Below are 16,180 nucleotides of genomic sequence, written 5' to 3'. Positions count from 1 at the left end.
GAACGTGCATGCGCAGTAGTATTGTAGTCCTGGTACAGGAAAGCTAGTTTTAATAATTTACATCCTCCGTATTTTTTCGTCTTGTGTATTTTAAAGACTTGTTTTCATGAAAATCCTTTAACGAATAATCAGAAACGGCAATGGGAAAATCTCTCTGTTATGTTCAAATGATTTACTTCTTCCATCGAAATATCTAAAATCACGGCTCTGCGCATGCACAGCAGGACCCGGATCCTTAGTATGTAAATGGAACTGATTCATATTTATGTATTTTCTACTTTTTTATCATCTAAGAAATCAGTGTTTTCTCTCTATGCCTTATATTCATATCATTAGCTGCACCAAAAATGAAGAAAAAAAACCAAGTTAATATCAAAATAGATATTTTATTCTGGGACATCATTTTCACATCGAAAAAAACAAGACAAATTTACTGACAAACATTACAAACAGCAAGGCCAGATGATCACAAAATCACGTCAAGGCAGAAATACAAAGAAAGTGGGTTACTATAGAAAAGCAGTCTCTGGAAATATGTCACTTTCGCTTTTGAAGCTCTCTGGCTAAGGCATCCAGCTGTTGAAAGAATTTAGTATGGCATTAGACTAATACACAGAAATCAATACAGGCTACACACAGATATGCACACTATGGCTGGATAAGCACAACTTCACTAATACGTGTATGTCAGTCAAGAATTTTCAGTCAATGTCAGTCAGATTTCAGAGTAGACAAAATCTCATGATCATATGATCATAAAAATATACTGATGGCAAGACATTGTGATTCAAGTACCATTAAACATGCTGCTGTTCATCTCTGATTTTCTCACTTACAAGAATGTTTCTCAGGATACTCCTCCTCTGGGGTCTCAGGTAACTGCATTCCCCTGCTTCACACAGCTTAATCTCCTCTGAAATCTAAGAAGCAAAACAGATTGAGGTTAAGGGATAAAGGGTATCTTCATTCTCAACAGAAACTGCTCAGTGATTGGTTAAATTATTCACACAAACACTTATCCCAACCTCTGATGTGCCAAAGGAGTCCAGCTCCCTTTTTCCTCCAGGATACCAACCATGGGACCAGTGCTGGGCAAAGGACAGCTGAGCCCCCACACAGAGAAGCAGCCCCAAGAGCAAAGCCAGTCGAGACACACACATGATATTCCCACCTAGAAGAATGGACATAGAGTTAGTTTGAAAAAGATTTGAAGAACACATTCTTTATTGAGAATTTCCTGCAATAAAAGCTAAAAAAGAAAAGTGTTGTTAGCTGCAATAAAGTTAATTTTAAGATCTGAGCTAAAATATTTCAGTGCAAACTTGCTATATTATTATGGGTGCTGGCTATCATTTCAGGCGAACATCCACATTTTTCACTGCATTTGGAAAACTTTTACATAACATTACTTTAAGCCAGGGGTGTCAAACGTAAGACCTGCAGGCCAGAATCGGCCCTGCAAAGACGCCAATCGCGGCCCACTGGATGGCTCTGGAAAATGTGAAGGAAGACATACATTTTTGAACTTTTTACTGCATTTTCACAAATTTTACAGCTTTTCCCACTCATAAAGAAAAATGAGTTTGACATCCCTGCTTTAGGCACTTCTATCATTTACTCAATTTTGAGTACAATATTCTAGTTGTCCTTTGTCATTCTCAAAGTAAATATTGAAAGTATCAGATCTTGACTTGAATAATAGTTTTAGATAAACTACTAAAACTGGGCAGAAATGTAATCATTTGTCCTTACCTTAGTCTTAGCTTCCACAGCTTTATCAGTCCAAGTTTCCCTCAGTGTACCTGCAGGGGTTCACTTCAAAATGTTCTTTTCCTTTGGTGGATTTAGTGCTAAAATCAGCTTGCGGTACACCCCAGGTGTTTTACTGAAGAGATTCTCTGCTCCCTCTTTCTTCCCCTCAATATATAGACCAATCCCCCAGCACACATCATTGTCTTTCTTATTCTTCCCCGCCCATCTTTGACCCCTTTGACGCCCTCTTCTTCTAAGGGGTCAAATGAATCATCCATGGGGACGAGACGTACATGCGGTCCGACCAATTCCAATTATCACCTGTAAACAGCACTGACACCCATCTATACCACCAATATCCTCTTCTACACTATGTCAATTTAAATAAGACATTCAAGTCATTATTAGTGACATCCATCATCATTCTGTCACAGTCAGTGCTCATTAAGGATAAACCTCATACACGGTCAGCTTGCTTTCATTACTGGCTCTCAACAGGCAGGGCCTTTTAAGTAAGAATGCTTAGACATACAATGACTGAAGCTTCAATTTCCTACTTTTTACACCGGTATTGACCACAATGAACCACCACACGTTTTCTCTCTGACCCTGCTGACACCTCAGGGGGATCTGATAGGAAGAGGAACGAATACACTGGATTCCTGACCAGTCCACTGGTGACATTATTGTCAATTAGAGGAGAAAAGGTATTCATGTTTCAGTTCACACCCAGGAAGTGACTACATATGTTGCTACAGATGTAACATAACTCATTAGACATAATCAGTCAGTGGTAGATGCTACAACAGGCCAAGCTGACCATTAATAAAATCAGTACATTTTGATGCAAAAATTTAACCTTAATGGCCAATTCGTTTTCCCATTGCCTTATTCATCAAATACTATAATTTACTCAGAGGGCTAAGTTTGGTCATTATTAATGTATTCTTTGTTTCCTACGAAGCAGAAATGAAAGCATTTTCACTAAAGGTATTTCCTTTACATATTTGTGTGTATTATTGTAGGGTTCTTGCAATATGAGGCAACTGATATGAGGTGGCTGATGTGATTTGGCGCTATATAAATAAAATTGAATCGAATCTCATGTTGCCGTGTAAGTGAAACTAGCCCAGTTTAAAAATGGATTTCTGCAGATTAGGCTCGACAGTGAAAAGTTTGTCGTTAAATATCCAGTTCTTTCAGTAGGTGTTGCAGACTTTGTGTTAACATTTTGACTTAAAGCTGCCTCTTAAATCACAGCATTTTTCAGCTCTTGATATAAAATTAGGAATTTCTTGTCAGTGTGAATAGAAATAAACACTGTACCCATCACATCGAGTAATATTAGGGTTAAGGGTCAACTCAGTACTAACACTACCAAAAATAGTCGCTTTCCATTCTTTATACCTTTCAATACTTCAACAACACCAGTGAATGAATGGTGCAAAGGGTTCGATATTGACTGGAAATCTTTCAAGAGCAGGAGTGCCTGATCCTTAAGGTAACCACAACCCATTGTCAATTAGCACCAGCATTAGTTATTGAGAGGTGAGCTGTACATGTGCGTCAGATCATCGTGACTTTAAAGAAGCAGAGAAAACGTGGACGCACAAATTGTACTTAGAGATGGGATGTATGCTGACAAGAGGTTAAAATCTCAAGCACTTTATTAGGTTTGAACAGTATCTTGCTTAGAAAGGCCATTTGGCATTATATAATTATATATAATTTTATCATATATAATTATATATACATATATTCAAATGTTGAATAACAAAAAGAAAAACACAAGAAACAAACTTAGGCAAAATAAAAAATAGGATTTGCTTAAGACAATCATACCAAATTAAAAAAATGGCCGAAACACATCTGTAATACATTTCAAAATGGTCCCGATACAGTTCAATATACATCTTTAAAAAAAAAAAATACAGGAGGGAATAGAAAATAAAATAAGCAAGGCAGCAGACAGGAATGAATTATAAATAACCTTACATTATGTACAAAAGGGGAGAGGGTGTTGACCACTGGGAGGAATGGTTCAAGGGGGAAAGTGAAGGATAGAAAGGAAGCAACAAGTGAGCGGAGATGAATAGGAGACAAAGAGAAGGTGATGAGAAGAGAAAAGTTGGGCAACAGTTTTCTGGTCTCCCTTTCTAGAAATGGAGACCGTGGATTGAGTTTCATAAGGGCATTCAAAACTCTCCAGTGGAGGAAAACTCCTGGAATAAAGGGATAAAACAAGGGTAACTGCCTCCCCTGGGTGGTAAAGGATGCCAATCCTATTTCTGTGTTTTAGTCCTACATTTGGGGTACCAACACTTGATTACTAGTCATGGATCCCACGTTCAGCTGATATGGAATGAAATTAACATTTGAAAAAAAAAAAAAGGTGTCAATTTTAGTTTGATGTACACAAGCAAGAAATCCACAAATATACAACTACAGGGAATGTGAAAGAAATGACCCACACTTGGTTCTGGCTCCCTCAATTTGTCACACAAAAAGGATTTGTCATTGGTCAACAGGTGAAACATGAGGAAATGCATGCGAGTTAAGAAAACTCCAGGGATGATTCATTTGTTTTGAAAATCTACCCGTGAGGCACTTCATCAGTTCACTTCTAATAACAAAATTAACAAAATATTGGGTCACACAGTTTGGCACAGTGTCATGTTTTGTGGTCAAATTGCAGCGAGACATGATCACATGATTGAAACGTGCACAACAAACCCCCGTAATTTAAGAACAGACAGTAACGCTAAGCATCCCCTCTTCTGTAACCTGATGAAACACCCAGTGAGTGTCAATGTAAATAAATGAAAAACATAATGGAACCTAACCAATCGTGTTAGCACTTGTGATGCTTTGGAACAAAAAGACCTGAAATGAAGAACATGACCCACTCACAGCCAACAGTGATTTGAGTGACTGGTCAGCTTAGCTGTCCGCTACTTTTAAGTAATCAGCCTAGGGCTTTGAGACCTGAAAACCCTTCAACAGATCAAACACAGTATAGTCTCCATATTGTAAAAATCAAGGCCATATCTTTTTGACCTTAGCTCTCATTTGGTTCTGTACTTTTTAAGGGCTTTACATTTGGTGCAAAGAGTGCATGAGTGTTCAAACAATCAACATTGATGCGATCACCCCTTTTCAAAATTTATTATTTTTGAAAACGATATAGCCACTATCAGTTTGACACACTTGATTGTGCTCCTTCTTTTAATAAAATAAATTAAATAAAGGAGTGCTAATGTAATGTAGATTATACACAAGTATGGGTCTGTTTACAGTTAAAAGCTACAATAAGAAACACCGAACTAGCTGGAAAATTCCAAAAGAAGGAGAAAAAAAAAGATTTCATTTTTTATTACAGTCTTTTAAAATCCAGCTGCGGGATCATATCTGAATACCCTGACTTTGGTGAAAGCCAGTACCACTTGAAGGTGACACAGCTGCAGAGATAAACTCAAGTTGAATATGTTCAATTTGTAAATTTAAACATCCTGGCATCAGTCATTTCCTGAGCGGACTGACCTAAAACCCTGCGGTTAACAGACATCATTTATCTTTTATTACAATCAAAAAAGGGCATGGCCTCAATGTTGACCTTGGATGAAATAAAAACACTGTAGTTCAAGTCTGAGCGCCATCCTACGACATTCATTTAAAAAAGCATTGCATGGCACATTTCCTCTTTTAAAGTAACAACAAATCCATTTTTGAGAGAAATTGTTAGCAACAGCATTCGAATAAAAGAAAACATTCCTCAGCTATCAATATTCGTGATGGTAATTAAAAAGGCATCGCTCTGAAGGAGTGACAGCGCAGTCTCCTGACCCAACGCCAAGTATTTAAAAAAGAAAAGGAAGAAAAAAAGAGAGTAAATCCCAGCAGGCTCAAAGGGAAACTATAAACCCAGACAGAAAGGAAATACAGTCTACAAAATTAAAAAAAAAATACTGAAGTGCTTATGTAAACAAGACAAATGCTGGGTATTGTTGATTTGTATGATGCAATAATGAGTTACTGTTTATGATTTGGCTCGCCAACATCATCAACATTACTGCTGATACTGTAACAGACCTAGGGTCTGTTACAGTATCAGCTGTCATATAATCATCATCATATAAGCCTTAATAAAACTACATGTCTTGAGTGTATGGGGCATATAAAATCTCAATGTTTTAATTAGTGATCCTTGGATAGCTCAAAAGTTTTGCTGTTCTGAACGTCTAAAGATGAAAGTCTCCAGACTCCAGAGCTACATACCCGACTAAGTGAAGGACTTTGGCACTTTGCAGACACGAGAAAGCGATGTGGAACCACGCCACAGCGCTCTCTGCCAGCTTGTGCTCCAGTTCAAACACACACAGACGCTCAAAGAATAATTAGCGGCTCCTGGTATTTAGGGTGTACGTTTACACGTATTAAAACCTGAGACTATGAGCTACATCAGAGATTCCGATCTCCAGTAATGAGCTACCTCTGAACCCCTGAAACCTAACGGAGAGAAACTGTAACTGGCTTGGAAAGCTGTTTTTTTTTTCTTTTTCTTTTGCCAAATAGAGGCAACCGACCCAATGTAGAGAAAAACTGCTTGTGTGAATGTCTGAGGAGTGAAAAACAGTTCAGGGTCTGTGGGTGAATGTAGAAACTTCTGCTACCACACAAAGTTGCTACAGTGTGGCTCAGGCAAAGTTTAAAATGTTTTAGGTCTCTGTCCCCAAGGTGTTTACAAAACATAAAAAAAACTGGTTGTTGTACATTAGCCACCAAAGCATTAGATTTATAGTCATATATATTTATATATTTATACCAATAAAATACATTACAGGTGCCACCCTAAAATGCAGCCAAACTCAAAACTGTGTCTAAAACCATAATAATAAAATGCAACACAGTTAAGTATATATATACATATTGGGGAGGGGGGGTGAAGATGGAAAGCAAAATAGGGGTGAAGGGCTGTATTAACATCATTACAAAATATTCAAGAAGGCATCTCAGTTATTTTCTCTGTCCAGCTGCACTGCCCTGTTCTGTCCTTTGGGAGGAGACCTCTTTTCCCTTTTCCTCCAGGCAGTTCAATCCCATCCACAGATCAAGCTGTGATGAGTTTTTTGTTGTTGTTGTTTTTTCAAAGATCCATCAGATGGGGATACGCAGCTCTCTGCATGGCAACATACTGAATGTGTGTGCTCTGGAGCGTGTATATGCTTTTATGAAGTGCATGTGGATATCTATTCATCCATCCATGGCAGGTCCCTACTTGAAGTTGGCATAGTCAGAAAAAGCATCAATGTATTCTTGAACCACTTTGTAGCAGAACTCGTACTGCTCCTGCAAAGGGGAGAGAGAACAAAAAAAACAGCTAGATCAGCTGGAGCTATCAATCTGTGACAGTTCAGTCACTGAAGTCATCGAGCCCACAATCTGAGAGGCACTGCGTACTCTTAGGCTAGCAGCTTGTCAATCAACCTGCTTTATCTCCCTTTTTGACTCTTGAAAATACTGACTTAGTTTTTACAGATGTCACAGAGCAAGAGAGCCAAGGGTACCTTTTCTCATAGACCTCTAAAGGACAACGGAGGCACTGGTCAACAGAAAGAATGTGGGTTTAATACTCTTCCACATTAGCTTCAGTTTTCAGACCCAGAAGCTACATACGCCCCTTTTCTACTAGGAACTGCAGTATTACCCACTCAGCTCGACTCGACTCAGTTTTTAGGGTTTTCCATTAAGCGTCTGCAGCCAGCTGAGTCTGAACATTTGAAACACCTAAACAAGGTCAACAAGAGCATCTTTCAAGGAAGTCAGTGTAATGAAAGCAAACTCTCCTCGTCAAAGACAAACTTGCTGCATAATGGGGCATTATAATAAATGAAAAGTCAAAGTTCAAGTGTAATAAGTCTTTACCAGTGTCTGCACCATGTGGGGTCTCTGCAGTCTGAGGCTCTTCACTGTCTGGAAGACATCCAGGATCCCTTCTGCTTTCACCCGCTCCAGAACTGTACTCAATGCACAGAAAGTCCCCGTCCGGCCAGCACCAGCACTGTAAACACAAACACAGCCAAAAATGCAAACCTCAGTATGCACGCTGGAGTCCGAGCCTGCAGAAATAACATGTGCAAATAACATTTGTTTTGAGCGTACTTGCTAGAAACAAAAAAAAGGGTAGGAACAGATCTGGGAGCAGTTAAAATGTCATAAGGAAGAAGAGAACAATTAGTCTGAGCTGTTTTTTTCCTGTGGTTTGTTTAGAGGAACAGTTTCCCAGTACCTACAATTGCAGGGCAGTTTAGACGTGTACAACAGAAAAAAATGTAATTATATTAATGTTACGCATTTATCTCCCTAAATTTTGTTAGACTGGCACATACAAATTCAAAGGTTAGGGGTTTGTGTGTGTTTGTATTTTCTTACCTGCAGTGCACAGTGATTGGGTGGTTGCCAGATTGCTGCTGTTGTCTCTGCACTGCAGCAATTAAGTTGATCATGCCTTTACCATCAGTGGGGATGCCCACCTCTGGCCAGCCATGGAAATGGAATTGACGCACTACTCGAGTCTTGTTCTCCTGGAAAGATGGATGATAAAACAGATAATAAACAGATAACGTGTTTGTTCCATGTTAGAACTTCTCGGTTGTTTTATAGTATTTCATCATTTCATTGAGCCCTTTATTACCCTGGTGTTGGTGACCAAGAGGTCACGCACGGTGTAACTCTCGTTCTCTTCCTCTCTTTTAAGCTCAATTGTGATGTCTCCATGGGTCACTGCTGAATCACTGGGCCAATACTGGGCACATTTCTCCTATAGGACACAGGACATGGAAAACAGTCAAATAAAGGTTGATGACATGTTAGACGTCATAAAATACCAAGCAGATTTAAAATGTCCGAAACATCTGAAATATATGCTAATTTTTATATTGTATATGTAGTACTTTAGTACTGCATCCATCTGCTTGGAACACAGAGAGAACCTTTATTACACATTAATTACAAACACTAAGGGAAAAAAATGAAACTGAACTGGTAACGCTGGAATCTTTATTTCTAGTTCTGGCCTTTAAAAAGTGATTTACCGTTATTGTTGAGCTTTCCAAAAAAAAAAAAAAAGGTTGCTTTTACTTGCTGGGAATAATTTATAGTGCAGTTAATAAAGATTCATGATAAAATCATGTCCACTGGCAAAATAACAGTTCTGCACATGCACTGCAATTTGTACAATTCAATCCAGATGCACACATGCAGAAACACACCGTTTCACTTCACAATTCACCCCAGAATGTTCCGGTTTAAGATGTTTCTAATATCAAAGTAGTACAGTTATAGGTATCACTGAATTGAACAGAACGTGTAAGATTTTATTTCCCAACAAATCGAGCGTTTACTGGAGATAAAACAGTTGACTGAAGTTGCCAGCCTGTCATATGTAATGTAATTAAAAGTGACCAGTGATAAGAGGGTCATTTCCTCACTTCCTATTTGCCACTGAACTGTCAAAATCCAGTTGATTCACAGTAGAAGAAATGATCTTTGAAAACAGAGACACCAGTGAGAGCGTGCACTCAAACTTTCGCACTCACAGTTGCTGCTTTTTTAGCTTGCTGCGTAGTTTTGTGATGTTTGTGCATAAGGCTTTATACTGTGAGAGAGACAGTCAACAGCAGTATGTGTGTGACATAATATTTGCTAGTGGCTCACAAGAGAAATGTGACGCCACAAGTAATACATTATACAAGACTGGTAGCATCCAGTTGGAATCAGTCCCGATATCAATATTCTATCTTTACCAGTTACTGATTCGGTATCTAATACCAGATCAATAACTGCACACACACAGACACACACAGAGACCTGGCCTCTCTCCTCCAGCTCAGTGAGCATGACTATGGAGCAGCTTCTCCACTCCCAGATCATCCTCCAGAAGTCCTCTATAGTGTGTTGCAGGGGCCCCTGGCTCGCCATATAAGCATCCTTCTGACGATAGCCCTGTTACCACAAGGAGGAAAGAGACAGGAGTGATGTCCACGGAGAAAAAGTTTAATGATTCAAAAAACAGAGAGAGAACGAGAGTGGGGGGAAAAAGGTAGATGTAAAAAAACAGATCGATTGCACGCATTAATGAAATGAAATGCTCCACTCTAATCTGGACACTGTTACACTCACATCAATGAAGGAAGCATTGACATAGTCGGTGTTCTCCTCTCCTCGTTTGACTGGAATGATCACTCTGTTGAACTCGTCTGTTAGAATCAAGGAGAAGCATTTCTCTTGATTAATGGAAAAAGCTTTAAGCGTTTGCACAGGAGCATATGCCTTAATAAATACGCTGTTTTTATGCATTACTAATTCATATAGGCGCCAAATAAAAACCCACACCGCACAACTAAAATAGCTCGACTCACATGGAATGATCTGCAGAACTCTGTTCTTCTTCATGTTGACAGGAAGGTTGCCCGTTCTCATCTTGTCATTTTGAATCTTGATGGATGTCAGTTTCTAGAAATTACAAGATAACAAGCAAAAGTTTAAATTACTTCGAATTTCACAATATTACTAGTAGGAACCTCAATTGATACAAAATAATGCAAAAAGGAGGGGAGTAACAGAGAATAATTTGTGTTTGGAAGAACACAACACATAAGCAGACCTTAAATTCAGCCTCCAGACCACTGCAGCCAGCTCCAGGTGAGGGCGCATAGAGTTTGGCCAAGTGGGACTCCAGTGAGGTCACCTCTAACTCTGTGTCTCCGTACAGATAGTGCTCTAACAGCGCTTGGAAGATAAAAACGTACTGCATCTGTGGGAGAGAGTGATGATTGTGTAGAGCAAGACGGAATAAAAGGAAATCGTGAATAAATGACTCCGATACAGAGTTTTGATAATTCAGTAGTTAGTGTCTAGGTTTTTGCTTCTGCATTATAATCATGAATCTACCCTTGGTGCTTTGTGTTGATACTCCACTTACATCTGTCTGAACCATTTGACAGCGTTGGGCTCTTATCCTGGTGACAAAGCCAAACACGTCCACCTTCTTTTCTGCGATCATCATGTCCAACATGGCATCGATCACAATAAAGGTACCGGTCCTCCCCACACCCGCACTGACAGAAGGAAACATGATCTTGTAAATTGCAAGTAGTGTGCAGAGAAATACATAACAAAAACACAGTGGGCGGCGTGAAGCACACCTACTCACCTGCAGTGAACAACAATTGGCCCAGCATACTGGGGGTTGCAGGCCTTGACTTTCTTTAGGAACTTGAGCATTCCAATAGGGGTGAAGGGCACCCCGAAGTCTGGCCAGCTGGTGAAATGGAACTGGGTGATGAGGCGCTGAGGCTTCTTCCCAGAAACATCTCCTACCTGAGACACCAACAACACACACCATAAAGTAAACCAGAATATATTAAAAAAACAAAACAAATTTCACCGTATGTACAGAACAGACTTTACACTGATAAACCAAGCATGGAAAGTTATTCTGATAATAAACTTCAAAACAATGAGTAAAGCTCAACAGTTAAAGGACAAGCATGGTACCTGTTGGATGCAGAACTTGCGGATGGTGTAATCCACTAGAACCATTGTGTCTTCTACAGACACCCGAATGTTCCCATATGTCCAGCAGCCCTGGTCCGGCCAGTACTGAGCACACTTACACTAAAAAATACAGAGTGATTCGAGACAAAGCACAGGCGTAAAGAAGTGCATGTAATGAAACACTCAGGTATTACAGTATTGCTGTAGGATTAACAGAACAAGTACAGTAGAGAAAACAAAGACAGGTTAAGTCATGCTGTGAAGGTCTTTGCATAAGGACTCATACAAAGGGGGCCTTTAAAGGAGCACTCAATTTACCATCTTAACTATATTATGAATGTGGATACAAATGCAATCTTTCATATGTTAAAAAGCTGTTATAACGTCACATAAATCAAATTAGCTCAAAAGAAGCATCATCATCATGTGTCCAGCTCTCTCACCTCTTTTCTCTCCTTCAGGTTGGTCACCATGACTATTGTGACTGTGTTCTGCTCCCAGATCATACGCCAGAAGTCATTTACAGTTTCCTCCTTTGGCCCTGAGAGATTGAGATGGATGAAGCAATCAAGAAGCACAATCAGGTTTATTATTTGCGAACGACGGCACAGTTTGTTTCTGCCTGACTGCAACTGCCAGCCTCACCTTGAGCTGCAATAAACTTGTTCTTCTCTTGGTAACCCTGCAGAAGTAAAAGGCCGAGAGGACACATTAGCATGACACTGAATGAGATGTGATCGGTAAAAAGCAGAACTGTGGAAAAGATGCTCAATGTATATACAAACATTAATAAATGAGGCATTAATAAAGTCAGAGTCTGGGACTCCCTCCAGAGATGAGAGGTGCACCCTGGAGTGATCATCTGGGAGAGAAAGAATGACGCATGTTAATTCCACCTCAGTTTAATTGTGACTTTTTTCTTTTTGTAACTACGAGATCTGCTTTTTTGTGTCAGTCAGTATCAGTCTGAGAGACGAGGCTTCACTTACATGGCAGGATATTCACATATCTGTTCTTTTCTTTATTCTCTTCCTTAGAGGCAGCGTCACACGTTGCCTGGATGGGGCAGACTGGCAGTGCCTAAAACAGGAGAAGAACACAGACATATTTATAGACAGCACAGATTTGCATCAGTGTGACCATAAAGATAATTTCCTGCTGTCTTCATCTTTTTGCCTACTGAACCTAATGCACATCACAAACTCATTTAGTGTGACTGCACAGTGTGGTCTGTGCTTTGATCAGGATTCATCCTTATTTATTCACCACAGTTTAGCTGCCTACTTTATTTTAAAACACTTTTAAAAACCTATTTGTTGTCACTTAATTTCAGGTCTAGTTGAACAAAGTATCCTGGCTTTTATAATGCAAACAGAGTCTTATTTGCTTCTTTTATTTGGTTATAGTTATGCTTGTTTTTGATTTAGTGACTGTTATGTATAGTCTATACCTAATATAAACTGTACAGCATGTTGGTCAGCCGAGGTTGTTTAAAATGTGCTTTAGAAATAAACTCTCATTTTGTGCAAACAGGGTTAAGTATTTAAGCCAGTGGCTCCTTAACCTTTTCTCTTCAACATTTCTTCTTCATGAAATGGAATCATCAGTGTTTAGGTTAGCCTTACATTTGTACTGCTACCACGTGGAGTGACTAACACGGCTCCTTACCCTTTAATCCATTACTTTTCCTACATTAAATGTAATTATGTAACAACTGAGTCTCATGTTGCTCTAAGTTTACTGGAGACTGTGTCTCCAGAATTAGCCAAGTCTAAATATGCCTTTTGAATTGTTACTTGTCCTTTAATACAAATATCTATACTTTTTCATTTAAAGTTTTTCATTATGATTTACTAATTAAACCAACAGAGTTGCATGCTATCAAAGAGTGCTTGCTTGAGTGTGCCATACATTAAACTCCTCTCTGAAGAGCTTGTTGTCATCAGCCATGCGACGGTTCATTTCTTCCTCCAGCTTGTCCACGGGAAGCGGCGGGTACTTCCTGTTTGTACTGGGTGAGCGGGCCAATAGCGGCACACTCTGGAGTTCTGTAGCAATGAGCAGGAAGGGAGGAGGCAGGAGCGAGGAGAAGGGGAAGGAACGGGAGGGGTGAGACAGGTAGAGATAAACACATGGGTAAGAGCATGAGACTGGAGATGACTTACATCATGCAACACCGACTTCATCATTCACTGTCTTTTCTTGAAACGCACAGCAGAGGGCGATGTGAGTCAGCGCTGCAACATATAGGACTAACTGCAGCTCTGCTGATTAGGTAATCACAGTGAACAAAAGCTTCCTCCAGCAGTGAGCCAGGGAAATGTTATCAGTTGGGGAAGTAAGATCAATCGAAGCTTATCAGGGAAAAAACACTGACTAACAAGTCTGGTCAACCTGGCTGTTCATGTTTGCCCAAATGACCCAAATCAAATAAGCTCAGTATTTCACCGAGATTGTTGCCGTATCTGTCAACAAATACAAAGCACACGCAAACACACAATCACCCAGAGCTGACAAGGGATGCGCGATTGCTTTTACCTGTGTCGTCTGACCTGCCATTGGTCAGTCTGAAGGAGTTCGAATGGCTCCCTGCTTGTTTGTACTTCTTAAACCTGTCGATCAACAAAGATCAAAGTGCATTTTAACACAGATACACACTCTTTCTTGATCTCGCTCTCTCACAAAAACACACTACTTTTGTCTCACAGCAGAATGGCAGTCAGTCATTGCCATGGTAACAGCAGCACCTCAGGCCCTCACCACAGGTCTCCGTGTCCGACAAACATCAACCGTAGTTTACCAACCTGAGCATGTAGAGGATTATGATGATGAAGATGATGACCAGCAGGGAGGACAGGGCCACCATCACGGCTATGATCGGCATGTCCCCAGCATCTTCGTCACCTACACGAGGCACAAAGGGAAAGGGCAGAATAACCGATAAATGCACAGAATTTTGGGGGGAGGGAGTCAACACCTGATCTGATTCAGTGCTTTGGTTAGATGCCAAATTCCAAAACCATTACTAAATTATTCTCGTGTTCCGGTGGGCCATAAAAGCATGTGCTGAACTTGCTAAATGTGAATGCTGATTAGCTTAACATCCACATTTAACAGCAGACATGTTGTGTTCTTGGTGCACAAAATGTGTAGAAGAGTAATGTTACCAACACACCAAATATAACTGATGTCAAAGAATAGGCTGAGGCACTAAAGTTCTCTTTCGACATTCAAAAACTCAAAGCTGATTCACAACTTAACAGCTGGCGAATCAAATAACTGCCTTTACTGCCAGAGTTAAAAAAAAAAGAAAACCACAATCACGGGCAAATCCAAAATTTGTTGTATGTAAAGAATAAACAGAATAGCACGTTGTTACATGTAATACTACAGTGAAGTTCTCAGTGGTTGAGGGGTAAATTAGGCTAACTCATAAGAGAGCAGAATAGCTAATACCCCCTTGTTTATAGAGGGTGACAAGCTTTATATCTACAAAAATGAGTAAGGACGTTTTCACAGGACTCTATGCTGTCCAGCAGTGAGCAGCCAGGAGCTGCTAATTAAAAGCGCTTTATTAACTGATCATCAGCAAGTGTGACCAACTCTCTAAAAGCAGAACATCTGACAGTTTGTTGGTCTGAAGCCACAATCTTCTCAGGAATAGATGTCTAATAAGCAGAGACCTTGCAAAAAAACCCAAGAGCTACATCTCAGACTCTACTCGAGCCTCAATTAGCATGTTAAATGTTAAAGTTCATGACAACACAAACAGAAAAAGAGTGAACCAGTACAGTTTGTTTGGAAAGGCTGCCAGGAGAAATCCTCTTCTCTTTAAAAAGAACACGGCAGCACAGCTTAGCTTTGTAAGGTTGAATCTGAACAAACCACAAGACTCCTGGAACAATTTCCTTTGGAGAGATGACACTAAAGCCGAGATATTTGGTCATAGTGCAATGTTTGGACAAACAGGTTAATCAGCATAACACCTAACAGCATAACTGTCAAGCACAGCAGTGGAGGGGTGAGGATTTGGACTTGTTTTGCAGCCACAGGACTACGAGCACCTTGCACTCACTAAGTGAACCATGAACTCCTGTATAAGTATTCTGGAGTCAAATGTGAGGCCCTCTAACTGACAGCTAAAGCTGGCCCTCCTCTGTTGTCTGCCAACAGTGAGCTCGGACTCTTTCAACATCATCCTGTACTTTTCCCTTCCAGAATGGCCGTCCGTGTTAATATTTCATTGCATGGCTTTAAGAAGGAAAAACCCACAAATGGAGAGAGCAACAGGCTGTCCCTTAAGAGTAAGCAGAAATCACAGTTTAACTGTGAAGGTCAAAAACTGGTTACACCCAAGATGACAGCACACACAGGATGATGGTATAAAACACTGAAACTTTAAAGAGGTTTGCTGTGAATTCAATCTGAATTATTAAGAGCAAATTTTAAGCACTTTTTACATATCAAGTCTCTACAAGCCTCTATCCTGCTGTGATGTTCGTGACTAGCAGCAAAGGATTGCAGTCACATTGCCAAGTTACCTGTTCTTCGTGATGTTTCTGTAGGTTATTACTTGACATTTTGTATACGTCACCACCATGTGCAAAAGTTACTATTTGAAGACCCTGTGGTCTTCTGGTGACCTTTCACTGCCACAGTTGGAACAAAAGACATGAGATTTGCCCTAACAACAAGGGTCGTTTGGTGTGCAAATAATGGCTGCCGTTTGTGTGTCGATGACTCGGCAGTAAGACACGTTAGGGCCAAACAAAAGGAGAGGATTTTCTAGAAACCTGCACTGTGGTGATCACAATGGAAAGACAACGTCAGCTCTTCTGCGGGCTAAATTCAAGAAAGTTCTCAACATTGCAGA

General features: G+C 40.0%; 2 protein-coding genes across 3 annotated transcripts in view; both read right to left on the bottom strand.

Annotated features, from left to right (window-relative positions):
- Positions 1-503: 503 nt before the first annotated feature.
- Positions 504-1,891, bottom strand: gnrh2 (gonadotropin-releasing hormone 2). Of its 2 annotated transcripts, XM_006784584.3 has the most exons (4): positions 1,753-1,891; positions 1,026-1,171; positions 837-920; positions 504-576 (listed from the first exon to the last, which is right to left on the bottom strand). In XM_006784584.3, the coding sequence occupies exons 2-4, from the start codon at positions 1,158-1,160 to the stop codon at positions 538-540; spliced, it is 258 nt and encodes an 85-aa protein (XP_006784647.1). In that variant the 5' UTR covers positions 1,161-1,171; positions 1,753-1,891; the 3' UTR covers positions 504-537. The 2 variants fall into 2 exon arrangements, with proteins under 2 accessions (XP_006784647.1, XP_087697406.1); XM_087841280.1 differs by lacking the exon at positions 1,753-1,891 and having other exon boundaries at positions 1,026-1,220.
- A 2,245-nt stretch (positions 1,892-4,136) lies between these two features.
- The window catches only part of ptpra (protein tyrosine phosphatase receptor type A), a 30,382-nt gene continuing 18,338 nt past the window's right edge, over positions 4,137-16,180 (bottom strand). The window contains exons 5-22 of the mRNA XM_006784585.3: positions 14,112-14,211; positions 13,846-13,919; positions 13,219-13,355; positions 12,297-12,387; positions 12,093-12,169; positions 11,953-11,989; positions 11,751-11,848; positions 11,308-11,427; positions 10,964-11,130; positions 10,733-10,868; positions 10,415-10,564; positions 10,170-10,263; positions 9,931-10,007; positions 9,619-9,753; positions 8,444-8,569; positions 8,182-8,333; positions 7,675-7,810; positions 4,137-7,098 (exon numbers count right to left, since the gene is read on the bottom strand). Coding sequence (XP_006784648.2) covers positions 7,024-7,098; positions 7,675-7,810; positions 8,182-8,333; positions 8,444-8,569; positions 9,619-9,753; positions 9,931-10,007; positions 10,170-10,263; positions 10,415-10,564; positions 10,733-10,868; positions 10,964-11,130; positions 11,308-11,427; positions 11,751-11,848; positions 11,953-11,989; positions 12,093-12,169; positions 12,297-12,387; positions 13,219-13,355; positions 13,846-13,919; positions 14,112-14,211 — 1,982 coding nt within the window. The 3' untranslated portion in view covers positions 4,137-7,023. The remainder of the gene's footprint in view (positions 7,099-7,674; positions 7,811-8,181; positions 8,334-8,443; positions 8,570-9,618; positions 9,754-9,930; positions 10,008-10,169; positions 10,264-10,414; positions 10,565-10,732; positions 10,869-10,963; positions 11,131-11,307; positions 11,428-11,750; positions 11,849-11,952; positions 11,990-12,092; positions 12,170-12,296; positions 12,388-13,218; positions 13,356-13,845; positions 13,920-14,111; positions 14,212-16,180) is intronic.

The sequence above is a fragment of the Neolamprologus brichardi genome, chromosome 5 (assembly GCF_056152115.1).
Source record: "Neolamprologus brichardi isolate AB-2024 chromosome 5, ASM5615211v1, whole genome shotgun sequence".
Lineage (NCBI taxonomy): Eukaryota > Metazoa > Chordata > Actinopteri > Cichliformes > Cichlidae > Neolamprologus > Neolamprologus brichardi.
Note: the sequence above shows the minus strand (reverse complement) of the source record. Positions and strands in the feature narration are given on the sequence as shown.

Excerpts from the sequence above, each read along its gene's own strand:
- gnrh2 (XM_087841280.1), bottom strand. The coding sequence starts at position 1,220 with ATGTGTTCTTCAAATCTTTTTCAAACTAACTCTATGTCCATTCTTCTA. Across the intron at positions 921-1,025 it reads ACTCCTTTGGCACATCAGAG|ATTTCAGAGGAGATTAAGCT; the intron begins GTTGGGATAAGT and ends TTTGCTTCTTAG. Across the intron at positions 577-836 it reads GTATCCTGAGAAACATTCTT|CTGGATGCCTTAGCCAGAGA; the intron begins GTAAGTGAGAAA and ends TTCTTTCAACAG.